The sequence below is a fragment of the Psittacula echo genome (genome assembly GCF_963264785.1).
Source record: "Psittacula echo genome assembly, chromosome: 4".
NCBI classification, from domain to species: Eukaryota; Metazoa; Chordata; class Aves; order Psittaciformes; family Psittacidae; genus Psittacula; species Psittacula echo.
In genome coordinates this window covers 10,951,131-10,976,723 of record NC_137738.1, presented here as the reverse complement: position 1 = coordinate 10,976,723, position 25,593 = coordinate 10,951,131, and the positions used below count along the sequence as shown (strand labels likewise).

At 45.9% G+C, this 25,593-nt stretch overlaps 1 protein-coding gene across 1 annotated transcript in view; it reads right to left on the bottom strand.

The window, feature by feature from the left end:
• EHD3 (EH domain containing 3) overlaps positions 1–18,730 on the bottom strand; it is a 30,618-nt gene extending 11,888 nt beyond the window's left edge. Inside the window, exons 1-3 of the mRNA XM_080616046.1 lie at positions 18,131–18,730; positions 11,319–11,495; positions 5,779–5,876 (exon numbers count right to left, since the gene is read on the bottom strand). Of these exons, the coding sequence (XP_080472172.1) occupies positions 5,779–5,876; positions 11,319–11,495; positions 18,131–18,357 (502 nt within the window). The 5' untranslated portion in view covers positions 18,358–18,730. The remainder of the gene's footprint in view (positions 1–5,778; positions 5,877–11,318; positions 11,496–18,130) is intronic.
• Positions 18,731–25,593: the final 6,863 nt, after the last annotated feature.

The following is a 25,593-nucleotide window of genomic DNA, read 5'->3' as shown; positions in this document are numbered from 1 at the left end:
CTTCCACTTCAGGAACTGCAAAATATAGCACTGTTTCCAACTGAAATCATGAAGGCAAACCCCCTCCCTAAACAAAATCATGGTTTGGTCTTTCCAAAACCCAAACACAATCATGAGGTTTTTCTCTGCACCCTCCTTACAGGTCAGAAAAGTTAGGCTCACAGCTTCATGTATTTCTATGAACAAAAGGAATTGTGCAGATTTTCTGCTCATTCTTGGGTTGCTTTTAGAGGAAGCACAGAGCTGTGTGACTGCAGGAACTGAGCCTTTCAGCAGTACAGTGTTTGTGAGACTGTGCTAAAATCAGGCAAGTTGGTGGAGAGGCTGCCTCACTGCAGCAATGAAGGTGAAGTGGGAAGTTAAAACTAAGCAGTGCACTTTTACCCTGCCAGGCGGATTGAAATACAAGATATAAGCAAACATCACCAGTAGGGAGTATTATAGCAAATATTTGAAATGCTTCCCTTTTAGAGGCTTTCAGGGTGGATGCTTTCAGTTGTGTATCATGCTGTTGCTAGAACACATGACAAGGCTCTTTAGAAAAAATATTTTCTTGTTGCCATTGTACCCTAAACAACTTCACATGAAATGGGAGAACATCAATTCCCTTGGTATTTGCCCTTCCCTTCCAAGCATGGCTATTTGAGACACAGTCAAGTCTGAGAGCTCTGCACTGCCCAAGACTCTTGCCATTAGCGTTTTTCTTCTCACTGTCAGGCTTCTGAGTGACTAAATATCCCTAGTGCTGAAGCTGCTGGTCACTTGGGAATTCTCCTTCCCAGGAGGCACAGCAAGCAAAGCTTGTGGGGCTTTTTTTCGTCTTGGCTGTGGGAAGCCTGGGCTGTACCGCAGTCAGCAGAATGGAACTGGGTGTAAGGCTGGAATAGTGCATACTGGCAAGAAAGCTGATGGGGAATGATGCTGTCAGTCCTGACCTGTGGCTAGGACCCTGTGCTCTACTAATGTGGGGAAGGGAGGAGGTGATACATATATTGCCTATGTACATATATATATATATATATATAGGGTAAAAATGAAGTAAGCGCTCAGGATATATATTCAGGAAGTATCACCCTGAAACAGGGATCACATACTGCTTGGCTGAGGCATCACTGAACTTGGAAGACTTGAATCTGTCCAGCTCAGGGCATGTGCAGGTTGAGACTGACAGCAGAGCATGTCAGGCCCAGCCCCCCAGGGATAGTACCACTACTGAAGTGCATGAGTTGCTGTTATTAGGTGGCTCAATTAGCATGGCAGACTGTACAAGATGATGAATTATGAGAAAGTCCTAACTCCTGTTCTGAAGTACTACATGACCTAACCTGTGGTCCTCCCCTTTACCCTCACTCACTTCAGTAGTCATTCCTTCCTTGTCTTCCCTCCCAGCAGGATAGCCTTGGCTCATTATGTGACACCAGAACAGTGTTTTGCAAGTGGGTAGCACCCATATTATAAAACTCTCAAAGCAGACAAAACAAATATCTCCCCTGTAGGCATCTCTGCAGCCTGCTGTTGCCTCATGCTCAGCTGGAAACAACAGAAGAAAGAAGGACAGATGAAGGAATACAATGACTAGCTCTTTAAGTGCAGACATAGATCCATGCTCCGGTATGTGAAAAAGACCCGAAAAGAAATGGCTTTCCTTCAGGCAAGGATAATACAGAAGCAGTGAAGGGCAGGATGCTTTAGGCCACGACATCCTTGGAACACTTCCCCCCAAGCCTTTAAAAACTAGGGGTCTAGCTACCTTACCTGTCACACCATGGGTGCCCATCACAAAGTACATGAGACACAGCTCAGTAGGACAAACCACTGCAGGCAACTCCTTGACCATCCTTTTTTATCAGAGCCTGAGAGCAGCAGCAGCTGTGTCAGTGCTGGTGATCTCATTGTATGCCAAGGGGATGTGGACTTCAGCTATGACAGACTGCATTCCCCTCAACTGCTTGGCAGGCCTGAAATTGCAGGTCTGCTACTGGGAAACTTCATGGGCTGCTGTGGGGGGAAGGTGGTGCTTATGATCATGTAGTGGTGTACTGGAAGAAAACCAGTGCAGAGCTCTTTAGAATTACACAATACTCCTTGGAGGAAAGCTTGCATTTGCAACCCCCTGCTGCTAGCTACAGGATGCTGCCTGCTTGCAAGTACTAACACTGGTGCTTCTGCACACTGTCTGTCCATTGGGGAAGGGACTGCATTATCTGTCACATTAGTCCTTCCAACAGCAACAAGGCAGTGAATTTAATTTACAGTTGAGTTCAGCCAAATAAAAAGCTTCAGAACCTGGTGTTGCCCACTGAATCACTGCTTTAAACCCACTTTCCTTGCTCCTGCTCCTTGAAACATGGATGCAGTAACAGGAACAGCTATTGCCTTGAAATTCAGGGGTATAAAGCAGCCCTCATGGATTGCTAAACTTTGATACCATGGTAATCTGCTAAGTTGGCGCTGTATAGATTAGCTAATGCTCTTGATGTCTAATGGGAAAGGAGACAGACTTGTGATGTTCCCAGCGAGAGGAATTTCCTATTTTTAGACATGCTGCTGGTTCTCATGGGATGGGCAGGCTGGGAAAGCCTGCCACCTCTTTTGCATGTTTACTTTTCCTCTTTCTGCTTTACTGTCCACTCCCTTCCCCCTCCTTATGTCACAGGTACCCCAGTCTGAGGGTCTTAAAACCTACTACTAGAAAACAATAGGGCCATGAAGAACTCCCCTGTTCCCAGTAGTTAAGAAACTCCAAAGTATCTCTTGGGAAATGTCTGTAAAATTCCCTCAGGTCTTGCTTCATTCCTGAATGAAATCTGGGCAGTCTGGGAAGGTTGTGCCCAGTGACAGGACAAGGAGAAATGTCCATAAACTAAAACGCAAGAAGTCTCACCTCAACATGAGGAAGAACTTATTTGTTGAGGGCAGCAGAGGACTGGAACAGGATGCCCAGGGAGGTTGTGGAGTCTCCCTCTCTGGAGACGTTCCAAACCCGCCTGGACTCATTCCTGTGTAACCTACTTGATATGGTCCTGCCTTTACAGGGTGGTTTGACTAGGTGATCTCCAGAGGCCCCTTCCAAACCTAATGATTCTGCAAAGGCAGGAGCATTTTGCTGTGTCAACAGGTTTTAGTACCACACTATTGCTCTGCCTCCAAAACCAACTTGTAATGAGGGCAGCTGGCTCATAAGCTTGGTGGTAGAGGCACCAGCCTCACCACTTTTTCCTATTCCTCTTCTATGGGAGCTGGAAGGTGAGCACTCCCTTTCAAACACTAGCTTCCTTGAGATAAACTCAAGCCAATGCCTGGCAGCAGCCCTTCCTAAACATAAGCACCTCAGCACACTTGACTCTTTCTGCTCCCTGGGCTGGATCCCCTGCAGACAGAAACTGCTGGAGTTCTGCCAACTTCAACAAAGCTATGTTGATTTAAACCAGATGAGGAACTTGTCCTCTAGCTATTGAATGAAAGGCCATCTGACAGGGTCCACAGGACCATTTCAGGTTGTCCTGGATATAATTAGTGACTTAGCAAGATCCCACCTACCCTGTACTCTGAATTGTTGCTATTATGTCAGCTGACTGTCAAGTTGTGACAGCCCCCTTATCTTATTTGAAATGTAGCAGAGCAAATTCCTGGGATGGTAGGATGAGCAGAAGATGGCTGTGCTCCATCTAGAGTTCTCGCCTTCTGGCAAGAGCATGGAATGACCACACAATAGTCAGAGGGCCAATACACAAGCACTTAATTGCATTAAGGACAGAGAAGTTGTTCTGGAAGAACTTGTGCCATGTGCTTGAGGCAGTCCTACAAATAGGTATAGCATGCAAAAGCTTAGAGAATTAGGGCTCCCCTTTAGTCTTCTCTGCTTATGAGGAATGTTCCCTCAGTTTTTCCCAGATGTTTGGAGAGGCATTACTGGCTTGGGTCAAAGTGCACCAGTGACTTTCCTAACTTAACAGCTGTTCATCAGCACTTCTGGCATTTACTAGATAGAGTAGCTGTGGGAATCGCAGAATTGTTTAGTTTGGAAAAGATCTTTAAGATCATTGAGTCCAACTGTTAACCCAGCACTGCCAAGTCTACCCCTAAACCATGTCCCTAAGCATCTTCTAAATACCTCAGGGATGGCAGCTCCACCACTGCCCTGGGCAGCTTGTTCCAATGCTTGACCATCCTTCTGGGGGAGAAATTTTTCCTAACATCCAATCTAAACTTCCCCTGACACAATTTGAGGCCACTTTCTCTTGCCCTATCACTTCTTACTTGGGAGAAGAGACTGACACCCACCTCGCTACAACATCCTGTATTGTAGAGAATGATAAGGTCTCCCCTCGGCCTCTTTTCCTCCAGGCTAAACAGTCCCACTTACCTCAGTCATTCCTCATAAGACTTGTGCTCTAGAGCCTTCTCCAGCTCTGTTGCCCTTCTTGGGACCAGTCTTTGTTGTAGTGAGGTACCCAGAACTGAACATAGCACTTGACTTGCAGCCTCACCAGTGCAAGCACAGGGGGATTTTATCTTCCTTAGTCCTCCTAGCCAAGCTGTTTTCTGATTCAAGCCAAGATATTGCTGGCCTCCTTGGCCACCTGGGCACACATTTTGCCGAAGGAAAGAATGTTTGCACACCATGGTTTTCAACCTTCTGAAGGCTTGTGCATCTTGCTACCTTTTGCAGGCTGCCTGGAAGGAGTTTTTATCCTCTAGCAGTGCAGAGAGCCATGTTGAAAAAACCTCAGTGTGAGTTTTCAACTAACTCTAGCTGTCCTTTATAGCTTTACCAATGCTTCTTTAGCTAAGGTCCCTGTGGTGGAAAATTCCAGTAAAACAAACAAGACCTGGCTCTGTGCAAGGTGGTTCCTCAATTTAAAGTGAAAACAAAATTTTCAAGAACAATTTCAATGCAAAGGAGTGTTACAGAAGTGGGAAAAGCATGAGTCATCAGAAACCATATGGGACAGAACTTCGAAGTATGGGAAAGGCCTTAGAACTTGGGGTACAGCCTGTGCTGCTGAAACTTAATTGTGCATTCTTAATAGGCAGTGTGAATGAGAATTAATCTTCTCCAGCTTGAATGCTGCAATTGCTACTCTTGGCTTTCTTCCAGTGAGATGATGCATAGCTACCAGCTTTGTCTAAGGAACCTGCAAGAAATGTGAACTATGCCACTATTACCTTATGGAGTAATAAGTGACTACAGATGTTAGATTTGAAGTACTGAAATTTTTCCCACTGCAGAGGGTCAGACTGAGACACTCAGAAGTTCATTAAGACACTGTGCTAGTCATCGGATCCATTTAGGGTGTTCCAAGATTTCCACATTCCCCATTGCAATGAGGAACCTGGGTGCCAGTGATTCTTAAGCCCAATCCAGTCCTGTGCTAGATCTAGGAAGACCGGATAGTGCAAGAAACCTGCCAGGAGGTCAACTGGAAAGAAACCACACTGATTGCCATGGGAGCCTTGCTCATCAATAAGTCACTGAAAGTAAGTGTTTCTGCAAAGTAGACAGGTATTAATTGAGTCTTTCTGATGGAAATCTGTTCCACTGGGAAATATTGGACTGAGACATAGGTACTGATGACCTTGTCAGCAACCTTCCCTGAAAGCATTTACATTCTCTATAGCAGATTACCAATGCCCCTTTGGACTTGATTCGCAAAGTCATGCTGTAACTCTGAGAGGTTTTCTGTCTACAGCTTGTACAGGTTGAGGTGAAACTCATATAGGATCCCTTTGGTTTTCACTAGTGTCATGCGGAAGATAACTGAACTTGGGACTTACCTCTGCTAATTCTCTGTTTTTCTCCAGAAAGGATTCCTGGCGTATCAATGACACTGATGCTCTCTAACACAGGATTCGGTAGCTGGGCACAAACAAACCTGTGTGAAAATAAATGTGCTTAAAATAAAAGCAAAAGCTATTTATGATGTGCTGAGCATCATAGACAGCATGGGACAAGCCAGGCTTTCATATCACTAACAAGTCTTCAGTTTGAGCTTGGAGCTGTTGTTGATTTAAAGAAATGACAGGGAAGCCAGAAGTGAGCACTTTCCCTATTTTGCTGCTTCTAGAACATGGGTCTCAGTCATGATCTAAGACAGGTTTTTTTTAATGTGGCTCCCATACTGTGAATTATTAATGAAAATGTGGAAGTCCAAATGTTTTCATTTGCCATTTAGATTTTAGCAGAAAGTGGTATGTCTTTGTTCACTTAAGCATTCCCTTGCAGACTCCTGAACTCAAATGAACTGAAACAGAACTAGTTTAGAAATAAACTGACCACATTATAAGATTTTTGTTCTCTTTCAAATCTGGTTTTCAACAGACAAAGTGTTCTGTCTTTGGACCACAAAAAATCCTAAAGCATAAGCAGCATGAGATCTCAAGAAGTTACTTAGTCTATCCTCCTGCCTCAAGGCAGGATTAATCAGATGCTTGTCTAAAGTGTTCTTCAAATCCGTAACAATGCAAACTCACCATTTGCTGGGAGTCTGCTACATTACTTAATTATCCTTAGAGCAAACCCTCTTTTTCTTAATGTGTAATCTGAACCTCCTGTGCTACAATGCCTTTCAGCCTCAAACACAGCAGATGTAGAAAATGATTTATTTTCCTCTCTTGTCACAATATATGCTATTGTCATCCTGTCTCCCTTCAGTCTTCCCTCTGAAGAGTGGTGTTTTTTGTGGGTTTCCCCTTCATCTCTTTCAGTTCTCTCTAGCTGCCTTTCCAGCTCATTTCTAAATCCCTGAAGACCTTTGCACCGTTCCTTTGGGTCCTCAAACTGCTTCACATATTTCTTCAGGCATGATGCCCCAACCCGACATGTTGCTCCAGCTGTGACCTTGCCAGCAGTGAAGAGAGTGGATGGATTGCTCCTTATCTATTCCACATGACAGTCCTGTTTATATATCTCAGTAAGATGTTTGCTTTTTTAAACAGCAGTGTGACACTGTTGACTTACATTCAGTTTGTAATTCACTCCTCCCCACTCTGCAGCTCTATTTCTGCATTATCGCTCTTCAGCTAGTTGTTCCCCACCTCGTGTCTATGCAAATCACTGCCTATAAAGAGTAACTTGTGCTTGTTCTTAGTGGGTTGCAGCTCATCTATTTCAGTTGCTGGTAACAGCAAAGGACAGTAAAAGCCAAACCATTTACATAGCTCCTGGTAGCATTTCATGGATAGTCTTTTTGTGATGGCATTCCAGGCAGCTATAATTGTGTGTGTATGTATATATGTGTATTAATAGGGTGGTGTGACATCCAGACGTAAAAACATGTTACTGTGGGAGGAAGCAGAACCACAGGATGGGGATTGGCACAAAGATGCAGTCAAGGCAGCCAGAGCCCTGCAGCACTCTGAGTGGCCAGTTCTACTGAAGTCCTTGCATCTGTGAACCCCTCCAAGCTATGCTACAACCTCACCCCAATTTTTCTGCTTGTATGACTCCAAGAAGATTCTTGCAAGAGTGAATCATTATGGGTTAGATTAATAAGCTATTCGGCTATTTCAGACCACATATTACAGCCTCTGTCCTGTATCTGCAGCTTGGCAGGTGGCACCAAGGAGCATTTCTGAATGTGTAACACCTCACGTAGAAGCAGGCTGGCTTGATTCTCCTGTTGACTGCCAGGCACAGCAGCAGAGTACAAAAGGCTCCAGAGGTCATGTTATTCCCCTGTCCTGGCAGCCCAGGTTTGCTCTCCATTGCTATGGACCTGAGCATTCTTTATGGTCTAGTATTGAATGGCTCAGGCAAGCTGATTTTCTACCAGTTTCTCTAGGGAAAGTACTCCATGGGAGATTTCAGATACAAGGTCAGAGGCCAGCATGAGTGAGTGCTTTCTGGCTCTGTTGGCAAGGTTAAGCCTGCTGCCTTCCTGCTGTCCAAGCAGAACTGCAGGACCTCAGGGAGCATGACCTAATTATCTCTGGGGCCATATTAAGGGAAGAATGTGGTGCCCAACTAGACTTTCACTACCTTTGCAGGCAGAGGATGGGGCTGAAAGAGGAACCTGTTATCCATGATGTCTCCTGCTGTTGACTACACAAAAGCAGGACTGACTCAACCTTAGCTTCCCAAGACAAGGGTAGGAGGAAGCTTGCAACAAAGCCAATGTGATACAGAGGTAATGGCCAAGATTCCTGATTTTGCTCCAGGCCCTTGGTGCCAAATAAGTCCTCCTGATAATTAAGTGCAACCTGTAATCTCTCTGCTGGGATCCCTCCAGAGCTGGGGTATTGCCACCAGGGTTAGAGTGAGGAAAACAAGCTCTTCTCACATAGCCAGGAACCACCTGGGGCAAGGAGAGGCAAACAAGATAGGGTACTGCAGAGCTATTCTCCTTTTCCCCCTGGGCAGCTTGTCAGCCCTACCTCTGCCTTTAGCCAGGAAGATATGGGCAGACACTCCATCTCTTGGGAATGAAGGGAGGGAGGAGACAGGCTCTGAGCAGCACAATTAGCTACTGTCTCCTAGCCAAATCATGCCTGTACCACTCTTCCCTTGCTTCCTGGAAGGCAGCAGATCCTAGTCTCCTGCCAGGAAAGGGAGTAGCAGCAGAGGCTGGATGCTCACTCCCTCTGCTCCTCTACTTAGCCTCCCCTGAAGCAGCAGGCTCTGTACCCCATAGGACATAGTGCTGTGGTCTGCCATCTCTCAGCTGAGATGAGCATGATCTGTATGAATGCCATGGACTTGTGCTGCTCTGCTCCTTTCCACCAGAGCCCATAGTCAATTGTTACCTTTAACCACCCATGGGTGAAGCAAATTTGCCCACAGTTGCTCTCTTATCTCAGTTTAGAAGGGTGGCTCCTGGCAATTATCTCCCTTCCCCAAATTTCCTGATCACAGCCTTCTAGCTGAGGTCAGTGCCTTAGCATACACATAGCAGCAAAAAGATATGAGCAAAGCAGACACATTTTTGCACTGTCTCTTGCCAAGAAGCCAGGCCCACAACAGGAGTTAAGTTTGGTGGCTTGATCTAATCCAGTGAGCACACCCTGTCCTACATCTGCTAAATTTCTGATTCTCAGACAATTCTTCCATGCACTTAGTTTCTTAACCTCACTTGGAGTACTGTGTGCAGTTCTGGTGTCCTCAACATAAAAAGGACATGGAACTGTTAGAACAAGTCCAGAGGAGGGCCATGAGGATGATCAGAGGACTGGAGCGCTCCCCATATGAAGATAGGCTGAGAAAGTTGGGGCTGTTCAGCCTGGAGAAGAGAAGGCTGCATGGAGACCTCATAGCAGCCTTCCAGTATCTGAAGGGGGGCTATAGGGATGCTGGGGAGGGACTCTTCATTAGGGAACTGTAGTGATATAGGACAAGGAGTAATGGGTTCAAACTTAAACAGGGGAAGTTTAGATTGGATATAAGGAAGAAGTTCTTTATTGTAAGGGTGGTGAGGCACTGGAATGGGTTGCTCAGGGAAGTTGTGAATGCTCCATCCCTGGCAGTGTTCAAGGTCAGGCTGGACAGAGCCTTGGGTGACATGGTTTAGTGTGAGGTGTCCCTGCCCATGGCAGGGGGGTTGGAACTTGATCTTAAGGTCCTTTCCAACCCTAACTATTCTATGATTCTAATTAGCTGGGTATTACCATCTGCATCTTCACTGTGATGTTCACACTGCTGAGCTGGTGGCCCTTAGTGTGTTTTCCTTTGCCAGTTTAGAAACTGTTATCACCCCCCCTTTTTCTATCTGTCAGCAGAAAAGGTGCTAATCAGCTGTTGTGGCTACTCCCTGCATTGCAAGCAGGACTGCACTTGTGTTGAATCACTGCTGTGCTCCTCTGTCCTTGTGTCCCCACAGAAGAAGAAAGAGGAGGAGAGTAACAAGACCACAGCATGATACAGTGAACTAGGCTGATGGATGTAGGCTTGCTGTATTAAGAGCAAATTGCATTCAGACACCATTGATCAGTCCCATTCAGGAATGTTTGCCTTTTTTTTTTTACCTTCCATGTCTGGCCTCCTTACTCCTGATGTTGCTTCTTCTCTCACTGAACTGTCTGCCAGCTGTGGCTGTTCCTGGCTATCAGCAGAGCTGCTCTGAATTACATTCTCTTAATTGCTGTCTCTGCACTCCACGCAGCAGACCTGTTACTTTCTTAGGGCAAACCGCATTCCTTCCCTGATGTAGGGAGGAGGCAGCCACCTGACCTAACTGTTGGCCAGATACAGATGTTCTGGGTCCTATAAAATACTGAAAAAGTCTGAATAGTGCAAAACCATGTTCATGTATTTGAATTATGAGCCTGTGGAGTGATCAGAGATTGCTTCCTGAGGCACTGTGGGGTTCTCTGCATAGTAGTGACTCCAGCTAGCTCCCTCTTCTCTTGTAAAGATGAGAGAAGACTCAGCCTTCTCTGCAGGTTCCTTCCCTGCCTTACTGCAGCCTGTAACACTCCTGTGGTCAATGCTGGTTGGAGATGCTGCAATCTCTGAATAGACTCTAAGCTTCGAAGTTAGAAAAGGAGCCAAAGCCCAGCTTTCCAGCTTGTTTGGCTGAGCAGCTGCCATGTTTGCCATGTCTCCCACACTGTGTTAGCAGGGAAAGTGTTGATGAGGGGCGTAGTCAGTTTGTTCCCATCTGCCTGCTGTAGGACAGCTCATGCTCATCTAGGATATGGGTGTGTGCTGCTGGCTTCCTGCAAGGCCTAGATCCAAAACTCAGTATGGTTCCAGTAAGTCTAAGGGATGCAAAGGTTACATTCATCACGTTGCAGAGCTACAGGCCAAGCCCCTGCTATGGGTTTGGTTTTTCACAGGAAAGACAGTAGAGCTGAGGTCAGCTTGCACCTCAGGTTATATGCATAAGGCATCAGAACAGGGAGAGCCTAGGTTTGTTCCAAAGGTGACATTCAAGCAATGTTTAAAAATTAAAAAAAGCAAAGATGTGAATTTTTTGTGCCAATTCCACTTCTTTACTGACTTCAGTGGCTACGACTCGTTGGGACTATTTAGTTTCAGGGAACTGAACTGACTGCAGAGTAGAAGAAGCTAGGAACATGTAAGTAAGGTAGAACAAAGTGTACTAATGAGATTTACCTCTAGACTCCTATAGGATGAGCTTAACAGGCTGTGTGATAGTTTGTTTTGTTTGTTCAAGTAAAATGAAGGGTTTTCTCACTTGAATTTGTTAATCTGCAGTGAGTTACTTAAGTGCACCTGGTAGTACTGGAATGGCTTTGCATCAGCTATGCAGATGGGAGAAAAGGAATAGTGTAACACCTTACCCCTTTAAATTGCTTGCTATGCTGCTCATTAGGTTCTAGATTTATTCTCCAGAACAACTAAGTTCTTGAGTACTGACCTGTTCAAAAAGGCGTTGCCGAAGGCGTTGAGTTTCCTGAATGGTTTTTTGGGATCCACCACCAATGCATTTCCAGGAACAATTCCTTCCACATCTCCTTGCATAACTGCTATAAAGGAGTCAGTTGTAGGCTCTGGTCCAATCCTCATCCCTGGGAAATCCTGCTCCAGCAGGTACCTGTAGGTGAAAAAACAGGGTGTGGGCATGAGACATGAACTGCCTAAGGCCTAAATGAGTTGCACTGAGGATTGCAGTGTAATTCCAAAGCTCCAGAGTATGGATACTTCTGAGGCTATTTTTAGCACTGTCACTGAATTGTTTGATAAATGTCATGGTAGCTTTTCTACTCAGGACCTCCCCGTTTAAAGCTTCCTTACTTCAGATGGATTAAGAAATTGAGATGATTATAGCTGCTGGTAAGAGAGTCTCATCATGTTTGATCATTCTGTGTTATTTTAATTCTTGAGACATTTGGAACAGACTTAGCACAGCAAAGTAAAACCAGCAGTTCACTGCAATCACAGAGTTAATCCTGAAACCTTACTGGCCTTCAGTGCCCATAGCAATTACTCCATTGCTGCTCATTTCAGCTGACTCATCCAACTAATGTGCTTAGCCCCCCATTCAAATCAGTTGCTTATATGCCAGCTTCTCCTGTACTTGACTGTTGAAGACTCAAGTGTCCCTTCTTGTGTGCTTCTGCAATGCATCTGCATTACAGACTGCTCAAGCACACTGAGCATATGCATGTGGGTGGCAGAGTATATCCCAATGTTTGTTATCAGCCTCAACAGAGCAGTAGAGTACAGCATCCCTTATGATTTCCTCAGCCTCTGGCAGCTTCTTTGAAGGTACAGTTTGGCAAATTTCAGGGAATGGTGCTGTAGGACTGCGAATATGATGCTGGCAGCACATCCTGACTTACCCTGCCAAGTTCAGGGTGTGTCAGTGGTGTGCATGGGGGCAGTTCCCTTTGGCTCATGAAGGAACCAAATGCCATCACTGAGGCCAGGTCTATGTCTGTGGGTGCAGAAAATATCTCACATGCTGGTCCTGTCATGAAAACTAAGACCACTGTGTGCATATGGCTTAAAAAAGGTAGGCCTCAGCACTGGATGGTGTTGGACCACCTGACCTGGTGATAAGCTCCGGGTTGTTACATGAAAAACCATAATGATTGCCAGGTTATCAAAGTTCATATTCTACTCTGTTGCTTGTTGTCAGCAGTGAGCTGACACTTCCATTGCTTTAACCTAATCTTTAGTAGGTAGAAAGATATAGAATTGCTGTGATGATAAAAGTACATTCAGGGGGTGGGGGGAAAAAAGTAAATGGTAGAAGGGTTTTTCATGATTGAGACCAGTAATGTTCACGCAGGTGAGTCTTACTAGAGAGGGGAGGTTCCTACTGGCATGTAAGCTTGTGGTAACTTTCTGGGGCTTCCTGATTTCACCATTATTTTACAGAGGTAATCACCATCAGTGCTTAAGAACAACAAAAAATTGTGCTTGTTCACCAGGGCTATTTAGTGACACTGTATCAGCAAATGCATCTTCAGCTCCCAATGGGCAAGTCCAGATTAACTGGATCTAGAGGTAAACCAACCAAACCAACCATCCACAACATACTGCAAATCACTGCTACTTATCTGGCTTGGTACACATTAGTGAAGGGAATGGTGAAGTTACTCCTCCTACAGCCAATGGTATCCATATTTCCCCTAGAAGATGACCACTTCCTTTATGGGATACATTTTATCATGTCTTTTTTGTGCCTTTCATCCAAAATGTTTTCCAAGCCCTCTGCTCACCAGAACACCACCAGAAGTGACTTCTGTTAATGGGAACAACTCTGACATGCAGTTCCCAAAAAACTCAAACAATCCAGGAAGGAGTCCAGGAAGGGAACAGCACTCTGACGTCCTATACTAGGGTGGATACATCCTATCTACCAAAATCCTACACAGGGGTTCCTTGAACTTTCCTACAGAAGTAGGTCATTATTTAACAAAAGCAGGCAGCAGCTAATCTGGTATGTGCCACCTCCCTGGCTGGTGATCAGAATACACCTTCCTGGCAGCTACAGTAACTTTTCCCTAGGTTAAAGCAGCGGAGAACAAGGAGGAGACGCTTTTCTCCCACCACAGGCTCTGTACACTATCATATAAATGTTCTTGCCTCTATTCCCTGGAAGGCTTTTTACACTGAAACAACTATTTGCTAGGTTAGAAGCCACTTGGCCAGACTCTGGGACCTAACTCATGCCTCCTGGATGGCAATTAAGAAATGTTAGCCCTGCTGGACATCGCTGCAATGCTAGTCACTGTCATTGGCTTTCCTCTGCTCCTGCTTTGTACTTTGCTTTTGGTCTGACATAACATATTTAAGAGCTATATACAGATGGGCATTCACTGAATCCACAGAAGTAAAAATGAGTTCTCTTTCAAATACTAGAGAGAAAAGAAACAGGTTTATATAAAAACTGTCAGATGCAACAAGTGGAGGGCTTTTGGGAAACACTCCCAATTCCAGGTCATAGCCTTGCCATAAACAGTAACCTGCTTGTTTTCCTACAAGTTCGAGATGCACATGTAATATGATAGCTGTTGAGCAACAGGACAAAAAACCCCGGGGGGTTGCTTTTCAGAAGCTTTTCTATAAATGACAGTCTAAGCTAAAGACCTGCATGTAATAGCAGTGCTCCTCCTCCAGAAAGGCTGCTCAAGAGCATTTTATCACAGCTCCACTTAGCTGTGTTTCAAAGCATTTATGTGGTTTTCTTGTACAAGATTTAAAAACAAAAACCAAAAGCACTCATACAGAAGTAGCTACAAGCCAATATTAATTGACTTAATGTGCAACAAGTGGTATGAAATCAGAGAGATGAAGATCCACACTGCCTAGTATCATAGCATCTATTTTAAGTAAGGCTTCTCTGGGAGTCTTGGGTACATTGTGCAGCAGGGTGTCTGCAGCACAAGAATCTCATTGTACACAGGACAAATACAAGGGGATTTATTGACACTGTCTGGGGGGGGAAGGCACTTCTGCTAGGCAGTGACACAGTCTGCCTCTGCTAGCAGAAGCAAGCTAGAGAACACATGCAATTGTCACATTTGTGGGGATTTCTGGGAGAGAAGAGCAAACAATATCTATGGAAAACACCGATGAGCAGCAAGCAATTTCCCCTGCCAGTGCAGCATGCCTTACTCTGACCTGCTGGGCATATTTAGGGCCTGTGGGAGTGACCTGCAGCCCGGCTGGGGAAGCCTGCAGAGACTGCCAGGCCAAGAGGTGAATGTTTCTTTCCTTAATGACCAATCTGCTTTTTGGAGAAGTGTGTGGAGTTAGTATGTAACTGGGAGCATCACATTGTTTTCCTCATTCGGGCCTGCCCCTGCTCCTGCTGAGGGACAAGGGTAGGAAAGCTGTAGTGGCAGCCTGGCTTAGGATACCTCAGGTGGGTTTTGAGCAGCATTGAAGCCAGGGGAGTAGATGCCAGGCTCTCTGGGCAGGAATGCCGCAGGATGTGGGAGAAGGGGCTGCCTGCCTGTGATGAGTCATGCAGGAGCCATGCAGGATGCTGCTGTGTGTGGTAGCAGAGGTGATGCAGAGTGGGAAAGGGAAGAAAGGGGGCAGAGCAGGAGGAAATGGTGACAACTGCCTGGTGCAGGCAGAGATGAAAGGTTCAGGGCCACAGGGAGAGGTCATACCAGAGCTCTGCATATAGCCTGTAACAAACAGTCTGGAGAGGCTAGGACATGTAAATGATTAGCTGGAGCAAGAAGGGGTGGCTACACCAGAAAAGCAAGCCATGGTGACAGCTAGTAGGGCTCTGGCAGGCTTGTTCATTTTATTAGCAGGATAGCTGGACAGAAGCCATGATTATTTCTAGACAAGATCACAGAATCTAACTTAATTAGGAGACTAATGTTCTGTCCTGCACTCCCACCCTCTTACAGGAAACATAAAAAGCAATAACATCATAAAGGCAGGCTTCAGTGACATCCTGCTGTGGATGTCAGATATTCTCAGGTAGAAGTGTTACCTTGTCCTCACCATCATGGTCTTTCAGACCCTGGCACTGCAGAAAAGCCTCAGCCAAATTTATGCCGAGGAGAGAAATAAGAGTGAGCAAGAAGAGAAGAAAATGCAGGAATAGAAAAGCTGCAGTTAATGACGGTACATCTTCCACATAGCAAAATAAGGCTCAATCCTCTGTGTACCTGAAAGCAGGGGAGAACCAAGAGCCTGGTTCCACTGAAGATAAGCTGCTGCTCTGTTCTAGCCCCACTGGCTTTGCCTCCACACAACTCACCTTCTTCCTTCCCACCTCAGCCTCTAGGAATGTTTCTCACTGCTGACCTTGACTGCCTTTTTTCTGCCATCAGCTTCTGACAAGAGAGCAGCCTCACTGCAACATGCTGCAGCTTTGGTGCTTCAAAGCCTTGCATTTCTTCCTTGTTTCACATCAAATTTCTCAAGAACAAGGAAAGATGGCTGGGAGACAAACACACCTCAGGTAGGTGACTAAGATCCCTTTTTAACAGTGAACTGGGCCTGAGTTCATTCTACACGAGTGCTTAGTGACACTAAGTCATTTCCCTGAATTGCATGGCAGTACAAGCAGGATGCAATGCAAGAGTGAAATGGGTACATAAGGATAATACTAATTATCGCCCATTCTGACAAGATCATGGAAGAGATGTCCAGAGGCTGTTTCTTGCTTTACTCTACTGCCCAGATATAATGGTTGTCTCCCCTCCCACTTCCTCCCCCAGGCCCCTTTAACTCCTCCCTGCTCTGTTTTAGCTCCCACTTGCCTTCCCACAATAACTCTGGATGCTAATCTGGTGCTTATCCCAGTTCTCTAGTGACCAGTGCCTGTGAGTTCACACTGAAAGCCTATCACAAGCAGTACTCAGTTTTCTGGCAGCTCTTGCCTTTGGTTGGGAACACAGTGAAGTAACAGACCCTCACATGCCTCCTACTATTAGAGGCCCTGGGGTTCTCAACTTTCACCTTCTTATGCACAATTTTACACAGAAGGCAGCTCTGCCTTCCTATAAGGCCACCTCAGGTCTATTTTGCAGCCCTGTGAAGTGGAAGTTCCTGGTCATTTCTGCTTGACCATAGTCTCTGGGTAGGCTCATCCCAGCCCTGTGCACAGAGAAGGCTGAGAGAAAAAGACACAAGCATGAAAGAAATGCAGTGGTCAGAGACTCAGATAAGCTTGCTGACAGCAGAGCAAAGGGGTTGTGGCCCATGCCACATGAGTGGGATGCCTGCAACATGCCTCAGACACCTGAACTTCTTGCAGAAGGCTCTCAGGCTTACAGAAAAAGGGCTTTACTGAACAGAGGGGATAAAGGCAGGAAGTCTCTGCTAACAACAGCATGTAGGTGAGACTGCAGAGAAATGCTGATGCTGGCAATCCAGGCAGAAGCATTTGGAAGAGATGCTCTAGCTGCACAGCCAGCAACCTCAGAAACGGATATTCAGCAGCCTCCTCATGTTCAGGGGAGGTTCTGCTCTGCATGTCAGTAACCCAGAGGACAGAAAACGCCTTTCAAACAAGTCTGGTACCAAGTCACAGAACAAAGATCTGGGGTGGAACCAGACAGCTATGCTAGCTAGCCCCTCTCATGCCTCTTTACCATCTACCTGACTTGCTCACATGAGAAAAGCCTTTTTACTCTTAAACTTTGTTTGCCAGGTGTGTGACAATGTAACAGAAGTGCATTCTTTTCTTGGCTCCTGGCCAGGACATTAAGCAGCAGGAATATTACAGCAGACAGCCCACTTTTCCCCCCTGCATTTCTCAAGGTCACCCCTTAACAGGTACGGTCCATTTGATTCACCTCTCTCTACTCTTCACAGCTCCCTTCTCCACCAAGAAATACTGGTAGAACAAAGATCTGGCTGCTTGTGGCTTGCGTCCAGATTTACACTGGGGTAATTCCACAGATTTCAACACAACCACACCAGAAAAAGGCTGGAATTTAAAGCTAAGCTTATGAATCACATAGGAAACACAGACAGCACAGCTTCAGCTATGATCCCGAGAGAAAAGCTGCTGCAAGTTGAACTAGAAGCATGGCAGAACAGAGATCCCTGCAACCAAGTCCGGCTGGAAAAGTTTAACCCTCTCTCCCACAGCTTCATATCAAGCTGCTGCTGGCAGCTGCCCTTTCTTTACAGTCAGGAATGAACCTACTGCTCCCAGCATCTCAGCAGCGCAAGGATAGAGTTAAAACAGAGCTTACTGTTGGAGTCCTGAAGATGGGCAAGTCTCTTTTGCGCACACATGCTACTCAAGCTAGGTTCTGCACCTTGCCTCTGGGCACGGTGCAGAGAAAGACAGACCCAAGAGGTCACTTCCTGGGTACCCTGGGCCATAGGCAGTCGCACCACCCAAAACGTGAAAACAATGGCTGTCAGAAGGGGTTTACCCTGACCGGAGCAGTCTCAGGGATACCCTGCACCAGGCTTCCCGCAGCCTTTGCACTTTGAACGGACAAGAGGGCCCCAAGTGACTCACGTCTCCACACAAGTGTTCTGCCTGCATTCCTGCCTCACATTTGCCACGTCTGTGTTCCATGGGACATCTCACACCACCCTGTCCTAGCGAAGAAGCACTCCCAGAGCTTTTGAGTGGAGGTGGCTTCCCAATGGAAAGCTGTTAATGGGCACCGGGGGCGCGAAGGGGAGAACAGAAGGATCGGGATGTAATACGGGTAGGAGAGCAGCCTCACCACAGCCCACGGGCACTAAGGGTGCAGGCACACTGGAGGAAAGGAGGTAGCAATTTACCTGATGAAGGTGGTCTTCCCAGTGGAGTACTGCCCCACGAGGAGCACCATGGGCTTGTTGTCGAAATCGGCATCCTCCAGCGCAGGTGAGTGGAACTCATGGAACTTGTAGTGCTCTTCCAGAGGGAGCAACTTGGTTTTGTAGAGCTTTTTCAGGCCCTCGCTGACCGTCTGGAACACCTCGGGGTCCTTCCTCCGGCGGTCATCGGTGCCCAACCAGCTGAACATCTTGGGGCCGCTTGAAGCCAGCTCCGCAGCGACCACCAATACTGGGCCGGGGGGCGGCGGGCCTGAGGGGAGAACTGCCGCTGGCTGGGCTGGCTGCGGGGCGGGCTATTCCCGCATGCCCGCTCCGTCTGGGAGCGGCGGGGTGACCTGGCAGGCCTCGCTCCCCTCCAACGCCCACCCGCGAGGGCCGCCTCCCGTTACGCGACCCGCACACGGGCGGTCTCAGCGGGGAGAAGATCGCCGCGAGAGGCTAAAAGCGCCGCTGCTCCTCGCAGCCTCGGCTGAGCGGCGCACGCCGCCTTCCCTTCACGCCGCCGGCTCCCGGCGTGGGCATGCCGCGGAGGCGGGGCGGGCGGTGGCGGCAGCGCCCTCCGAGCGCGGCGGGCGGCGGTTAAGAGCTGCCCTACAGGAAATGGGCCGGCGCCGGAAGCCGGCGGGGCCTGGCAGGCACCGCCCGTTCTCCCCGGCGGGTGAAGCCGCGCAGCGCGGCGCCATCTTGAGGCGGGAGAGGCGCCACGGCGCCCCCTGGGGGCCGAGGCGGGAGTTTGCAGCCCGGCCGCCATTTTATTCCCTTTCTCACCTCACTGTAAAATAAACCCCTTCAGGTGCAAATTTAACAGGGACTGAGCTGTTTCTGAACGCCGCCAACCCGAGCTGGGACCCCAGCCCTTCCCCAAGCCCTTCCCCAGTGACTCGGCTGCGCTGCTGCTGCCCCTCAGTTCTCAGGTGCTCGCAGAGATAAGGCTGGCTGTGCCCAGGGGAGTTCACCATGTAAGCAGATGAGACAGGCAAATTAGCTGTCTGCACTCCTTTATTCCTCCACTCCTTTATTCCTCCAGCAATTAGGGCTGACAGGACAGCTGCCGAGCGAAGGCTGCAGCACTGGGGCCAAAGCCTGCATGGGTTTTCCATCTGCGCCCAGTTGCGTGTCCCTGGGGCCGACCATCAGCGGTAACACCCCGCTGCAGGCCTCGCCTCTTCACACTGAGCATGTGGGACAGAGCAGGGAGTTCTTCCTACAATATCTCCCTCCAAACGGCTTTTTTCCCTTGAGCTGATCCAGCGGGGATGTGAAATGTGGCAAGAGACAGTGTTGGAAGCAGTCCCACTGTGTGGCAGACGCCTGCCCTTTCCCAGCTATTTGCAGACGGGAGGAGCCCAGCGTTGCGTAAGCAGAGGTGAATTAAATGTGGTTATTTCTCATGGGTTTGGGGGGGACATCCAGAGATGAGTGTGTCCCTGTGTGCCTGGACAACAATCCATGTCCCTTTCCATGTATTTGCCTGCTGGAGCAGCCGTTTTCCTGGTTATTCCTGTTGTGTGATCCCATGCGCTTGTATACTCTGTGGTACAAGCTGACCCATGAGGTGCAAGTGATGGCTTCGGGGACTGGTTTTCTGGAAGAGAACTGCAAGCTGACTGTATTTGCTGAAGGTCAGGCTCCTCTGCTTTCCTGCCAATGCCTAAAGCTGGTCTGAAAGTGGGATTAACGTTTTGAAACCTCCTTAAGACTGATTTGCCTTGTTTTCTTTAGTTTTATAAGTTGAGATTTTTGGCTTTAAGAATTTAGTAACTCCTTTTCCAGTGAAAACTGACAATGAAAGACCCCATAGAAATCATCACGTTTTGGCAAGTATTGCTCATATTGTAGGAAAAAATCACTTTCATCTTCTAGATAGTTCTGCCATTTAAGGGCTGCACTGGTATTTCTACAGCTATATACGGAATCTCTTTGGTGCTTATTTGTGAAATCCTCAGAGCTGATCAAGGGTCAGGCCAGGAAGCCTTTGATTGTAAATCTCCGCAGGCCACCTTGGTGCCCTTCCTGAGTGCAATGAATAGGGGAGGAAAGCAAGGTTTCTGTTGTGCAAGCTGCAGCAGCTGACTGCTACAGGTATGGGAGACCCACGCTTGGCCCATGTTTACAGGAAGAGGGTATATGTTAATCATTAAGTTGTGCTAATCATAAATGTGTATACTAAATGGCCAGGAAAATGGTTCCTTGCCCTGTCTGAAGAGAGTCCCTTTCCTTTGGATTCTTTATCACCAGGGCAGATCACAACCAAGCTTGACAGTTTTTCTAGACTTTCTTTAGGTGTCTCGCAAACATTGCACGATTTGATTTACTTTTCAGTCTCTTTTCTTAGTCTTTGGAAGGCGTACTTCCTCAAGGACTCTTTTTACCTTGAAGTGTAGATCTTGTCAAAAACAATGGGAAGTAAAATGAAGAGAGGAAGCTTAGGGTATAATGAGGTTTTTCTTTTTGCCAGAATCTGAACTGAAAATTTTAATCTGTTTTCACTCTTTATTCCTTTCTGTTTGTGAAACAGGGATGTTTTAATGGATACTTTTTGTTGGACAGGTTGGTCTCATGGTGCAATATTTAGGCAATTTTAAAGACTAAACACTTAACATTTTAGAAATTCTGAAACAGAAAGAGCACAAACCCAATTAAATATAATTAATATTAATATAATATTTTTTTAAAATGATGTTTCATTCGTGGAAGAATGGCTGTTTTTCTTGGAAGTTTCTGAGCTGTTCATACGTAAAAGGTCTCTCTTGTCCCATACAGAAAGTACTCTACAGCTCAGGACATACGTGTATCTGATATTGATGAGGGTCTGCTGCTGCCCTCCACTATAGAATTTGTCTTTTTCTCTCGAGCTGTGATGGATTAAACTTTTAGCTCTGTATTTTCTCAGTCAAGTCTCTGCTGATGGCTGCCAGTCACTCAGCTGTATGCTTGCCTTGACCAGGAGAGAGAGACTTTGCTGGAGAAGATTCACTTCCACTTTGCTGGAAGTGAATGTGAATGGACCAAGTCACGTAGTATTTGCATTCAAAATGAAACCTAATTTTGAGGGGTGAAACACACTGTTATATAACTGAAACTCGTTTCATGTGACATCAAGTCATGGTGACGTGCGTGTGTTTGCTTATCTCCTGCCTTAGGTTGGTCAGGTTTACTTCCTACAAAAGGTCAACTGAGGATGGGGACATTAGCAAGTTACTGAGCTGGAAAAGAGGTGGTGACTCAGTATTGTAACACTTTGACAGTGTGAAGAAGCTTGTAGGAACAATGTAAGTCAGTAAAATTAACTTCCTGACTGTGCAGTTACTGTCAGTGTTTGTTCATTACCAAGTAAGAAACCTGAGCGGTGTCAGAAGTTCAGGTAACAATGGATTCAATAGGGAATAGTCAGGTTGTGCAAAAGGGGTGAGGGGAGAGGAAGGTGCAGTGAGTCCCCATAATTTAACCAAATACACTAATTTGATGAGTAAGGGAAGGACAGTTTCCTCTGGTTCATCTAGATCAAACTTCTTTACTGCCTGCTGTTGACACGTGGCTTAGGAATAAAAGTGTCTCCAGCATAGTCTATGCTTTTCCTCACTAACTGCTGTGCCTTTACCACTCAGAAAGCTGCTGCCTTGCTCTCCTGCCCTTACTGCTCCTTCATATCCCTCTGAGGTATTTCCCGTTATGTTTCTTCCACCGTTGTTCTCATGTGGCTTAGCATGCACATGCTGTCCTTTTCCCTACCCTCTCCATGCTGCTTTTATCTCCTCATTGCCTGAGGTGGAACAAGGTGCCACTACAAACAGAGAATGTGGAATTGGCTAATGTATATATAATGAGGGGGAAGCATGCTTGCCTCCAGAAAGCTCTCTCCTTAAATTTGTACGGCAAATAAAACATGTTGTATTGCACATAGGGTACGTGACCCATACAATGTCTTTAATGGTGCTGAAAAGAAAAATCCTCTTGAGCCTTTTGCTATCCTTGTGATACAAAAGCCTGGGGGTTTCTCATATAACTCTGTCATAGGATTTATACTTCCCTCAAACTCACATAAATGTTTCTTTTAGAAATCATTGTGATTTAGTTATTAACAAAGTTGAGAGACTGTTATGGCCCCATCTGGTGTGAGAAAATGTGGGAGTTTTGAGGGTTTTTCCTTTCTGTGTTTTGTCTTACCTGAAAGCAGAAACCTTGTTAAAACGTATTAAGACACGGTTGAATGCATCTTCCTTGTTGGTGATATTTGGAGAGACGTGGTGTTTTGTACTTTGACTAACCAAATGGCTAATTAAACAAGGAAGCTGCTGTTCATTGAAGCGATAGGTGAGTCAAACGGTAGTCTGCATGACAGGCTGACCTGTTCTTTCATGTCTTCTGTGGAATATTTTGCATTGGGCTCTTCAGAAATTTTCTGGCATTACTCAGTATGCTTTTTTAACCCACCTCCTGCTTCTACCCCAGTGCTTGATAGGTTAGCATTAGCTCTCGGGGTTACGTAGGCAAGACATATATATATGTGCATGTACGTGCGCACATAAATTCACACATAGGTAGAGATAACATACACTATCTAAAAGCAGCAGGCATCACTGCCAGTGGAACAATTATCCTTCGCTTGAGGACACACCTGGAAAAGGTAGGACCTCAAATGCCAAGTGCTATGAGGAGGGATTTGGTGCTGGCATTCAGCAGTTGCCTGTGGCTGGCACAGACTTAGGATTTTGCAGGGGGTTGAAAGGAGTATAACTGTCATCTCAGCAGGATGCTGAGCTGAAGTTGTCCTCTAGGATCAGATGGGTGTATTAGTTACACAACGCTGCTGGCAGTGCGGAATGTACAGCTGCTGCTGTTCTTTTCTCTGGAAGTTGTAGAGAAAGGCAAAAAGTTCTTATTAGCAAACATGAGAAGAATGGGTGGGATGTAAAGCAACTAGACGAGCCGCACCAGCTGCTCACGTCACGGCTCCAAAGCCAAGTCACATTTTGCGCACCCTTGTTCCCTCGGTGCTGCTGTTTAGGGGTGGCTTAGCTGACACATGATCAGAAAGTATTCTGTAGAGATCAAAAGCTTTACCTGAATTAAATGGGAGTTGTGAGCAGTCAGAATCTCTAATGATGATGATTATGAACAGGATGTGTAACCTTAAGTGCTGAAGGATAGATCTTGATGGGATTCTCATATTTCCACTGGTTTCAATGTGGCTTGGGCAATTTATGCAGCAAAGAATATGTATTTTAAATTCTCAATCAGAGTCTTTAAAAGTGAATATTTGGTCAGGGAGACATTGTTTGAAGTTCTGAAAGCCATCCAGGCATTTTTGCTACAGGCTTTTTGTTAACATCGTTGAGAGGCTCTGGAGCAGATTCATTGCTCAGTCTTGAAAATCTCAGCACCAGAAGGTGTTTATCAACATTTGGGACAATAATCTAAGCACTGGGAATTCAGAGCAAGGTCCTCCACTTGTTGGTATGTGCATTCATTTTGTGAGAAAACACAGTTCAGTGCTTCTTTTCAGGATATTTTTATTTGCTATAAAGCCCATAGGAAGAATGGGAGTCAGCTTTGAGTTTTTATTTCTGAAATACACCACTACATTTAATCAAAGACTTGAGGTTGTACCTGCAAGTGCTCTTTTTGTACTGTTTAGAGACTAATAAAGATTAACAAAGCCTAATACAGTTACATTTCCATTTTGACTAATGACTACTAATTTCTGTAGCTAATGTTCTGCTGTATTACGAGAACAGTTGTAAAAGATGGCCCTGCATTGTTTGCTGTGCTCACCCAAAAATTTATTTTGCATGCAGACATTTGTTCTGTTCCACACAATCAGGAGCAGCTCTTCAGTGCAGATAGATTGTATTCATTAAATCAGAGAAGATGAGAGTAAGGGACTGTCATAGAATTTTTTCATGGTCCAATTACTTTTACTAAAAGTGAAGGATTTTCTATGAATTCTTCAGATACTCATTTTAAGACTTACGGACAAGGTATTTAAGATGTGAGAAAGATACAGAAGAAATCATAGGATGCTAATGTAGTGGAAGGACTTAGGTTTCAAGCATACTAACAAGGGAAATGTGCAGCGAGTAGAGGATCAAATCCATCCAACCTACTGGTTCACGGCTTCCATCTAAAGCTTTTAACCTCTGGCTGCTACACTTGGCTGCTTTCTCTTAGAAATTTTAATTGCAGGAAGAGACCTGCACATACTCTGCTTCACCTATGTCGGAGGACACAGTGGGACATTCCCATTCAGTCTGGTTTGGTGACAGTGCTGGGTGGAGTACGAGTGATTTCCAGGTATTCCTTGGCTAGCTGTATGCAACTGTATCTGGCACCTGCTCTTACACACGACTGCAGCCAGACCGCAGGCAGAAGAAGGTCGAAACACGAGGTGGAACACATTGTAGCTGTCTAATGAGTGACTGTTCATGACACGTAAAATGCTTCATTGCATCTTTTGTTCAGAGATTTCCAGGTAGTTTGGAAAAGTGTTTAAAACAATACACCTACAGGTAGGTTCAGCTGGGAGGTTTTCAAATCATATAAAGTAGCTGCATTATTGACTCTCAACACAGTCTGATACAGTTGAGGCTGCTGGCTTAGTTTCTTGAAAATAAAGCTCCATGTTCAGGTGATTTAAACCTCCATTTTTGAAAGCATTGTTTGGTTTTTTTTTCAGACTACCTCTGGGTTCCAAGGCCTATCTCTAAAGTTTAGTTCTTTTTCAAATAAATGCCAGAATGAGGTGAGAACAGGGGAAGGGTTACAATAATTTCATCAGGCATAAATACTCTGCACACCCTAAAAGCAAATCTCAAGTATTTCCTCTTCAGTGTAGCTTAAAGTATATCAGTTGCTCATCAGTGTTTTTCCTGGGGAGCAGCAAAATGAGAAATGCTTCTTCATACGTATTTTGTCTGTCTATATAAAGTGCAGCCAGTCACCAGGCTGTTTCCTTCCTCTTGTTTTTCTCTTAAAATCTATCTCTCTGTCTGTTGCTCATGTTGTAACCGTGAAAGTCAATGGCTGTGAAAGGCAAGGTTTGGAGGGAGAGATAGTATTTTTCATCTGCAAAAAAACCAAGCAGGCAAGCTGTTAGGCACTTAAATCCTTTCTCAAGTCTGAAATGTTTACTGTACAATAGAAAATGGAATTTTTGTTACCAGGGTTGTATTTTGAAGATTTTTCCTTGGTTGCCCTTGAAGATCAAGCCTTGTGGATCAGTTGCAGAGTGATTTTATAACAAACGAGGGCTCTGCGTGGGAAGGATGGCACAATCTGTGGTTGTTTGGTTTTTCACAGGGAACACCAGTGACCTTAGATGGGAGTAACAATCAACTGGCTCCTAACTGAGACTAGTTTCCTAGGGTGCCTGGGGCAGTGATTTTGAGTCTCAGAGACCCTCCTCTGCAGAAAAGCTTTCCAAA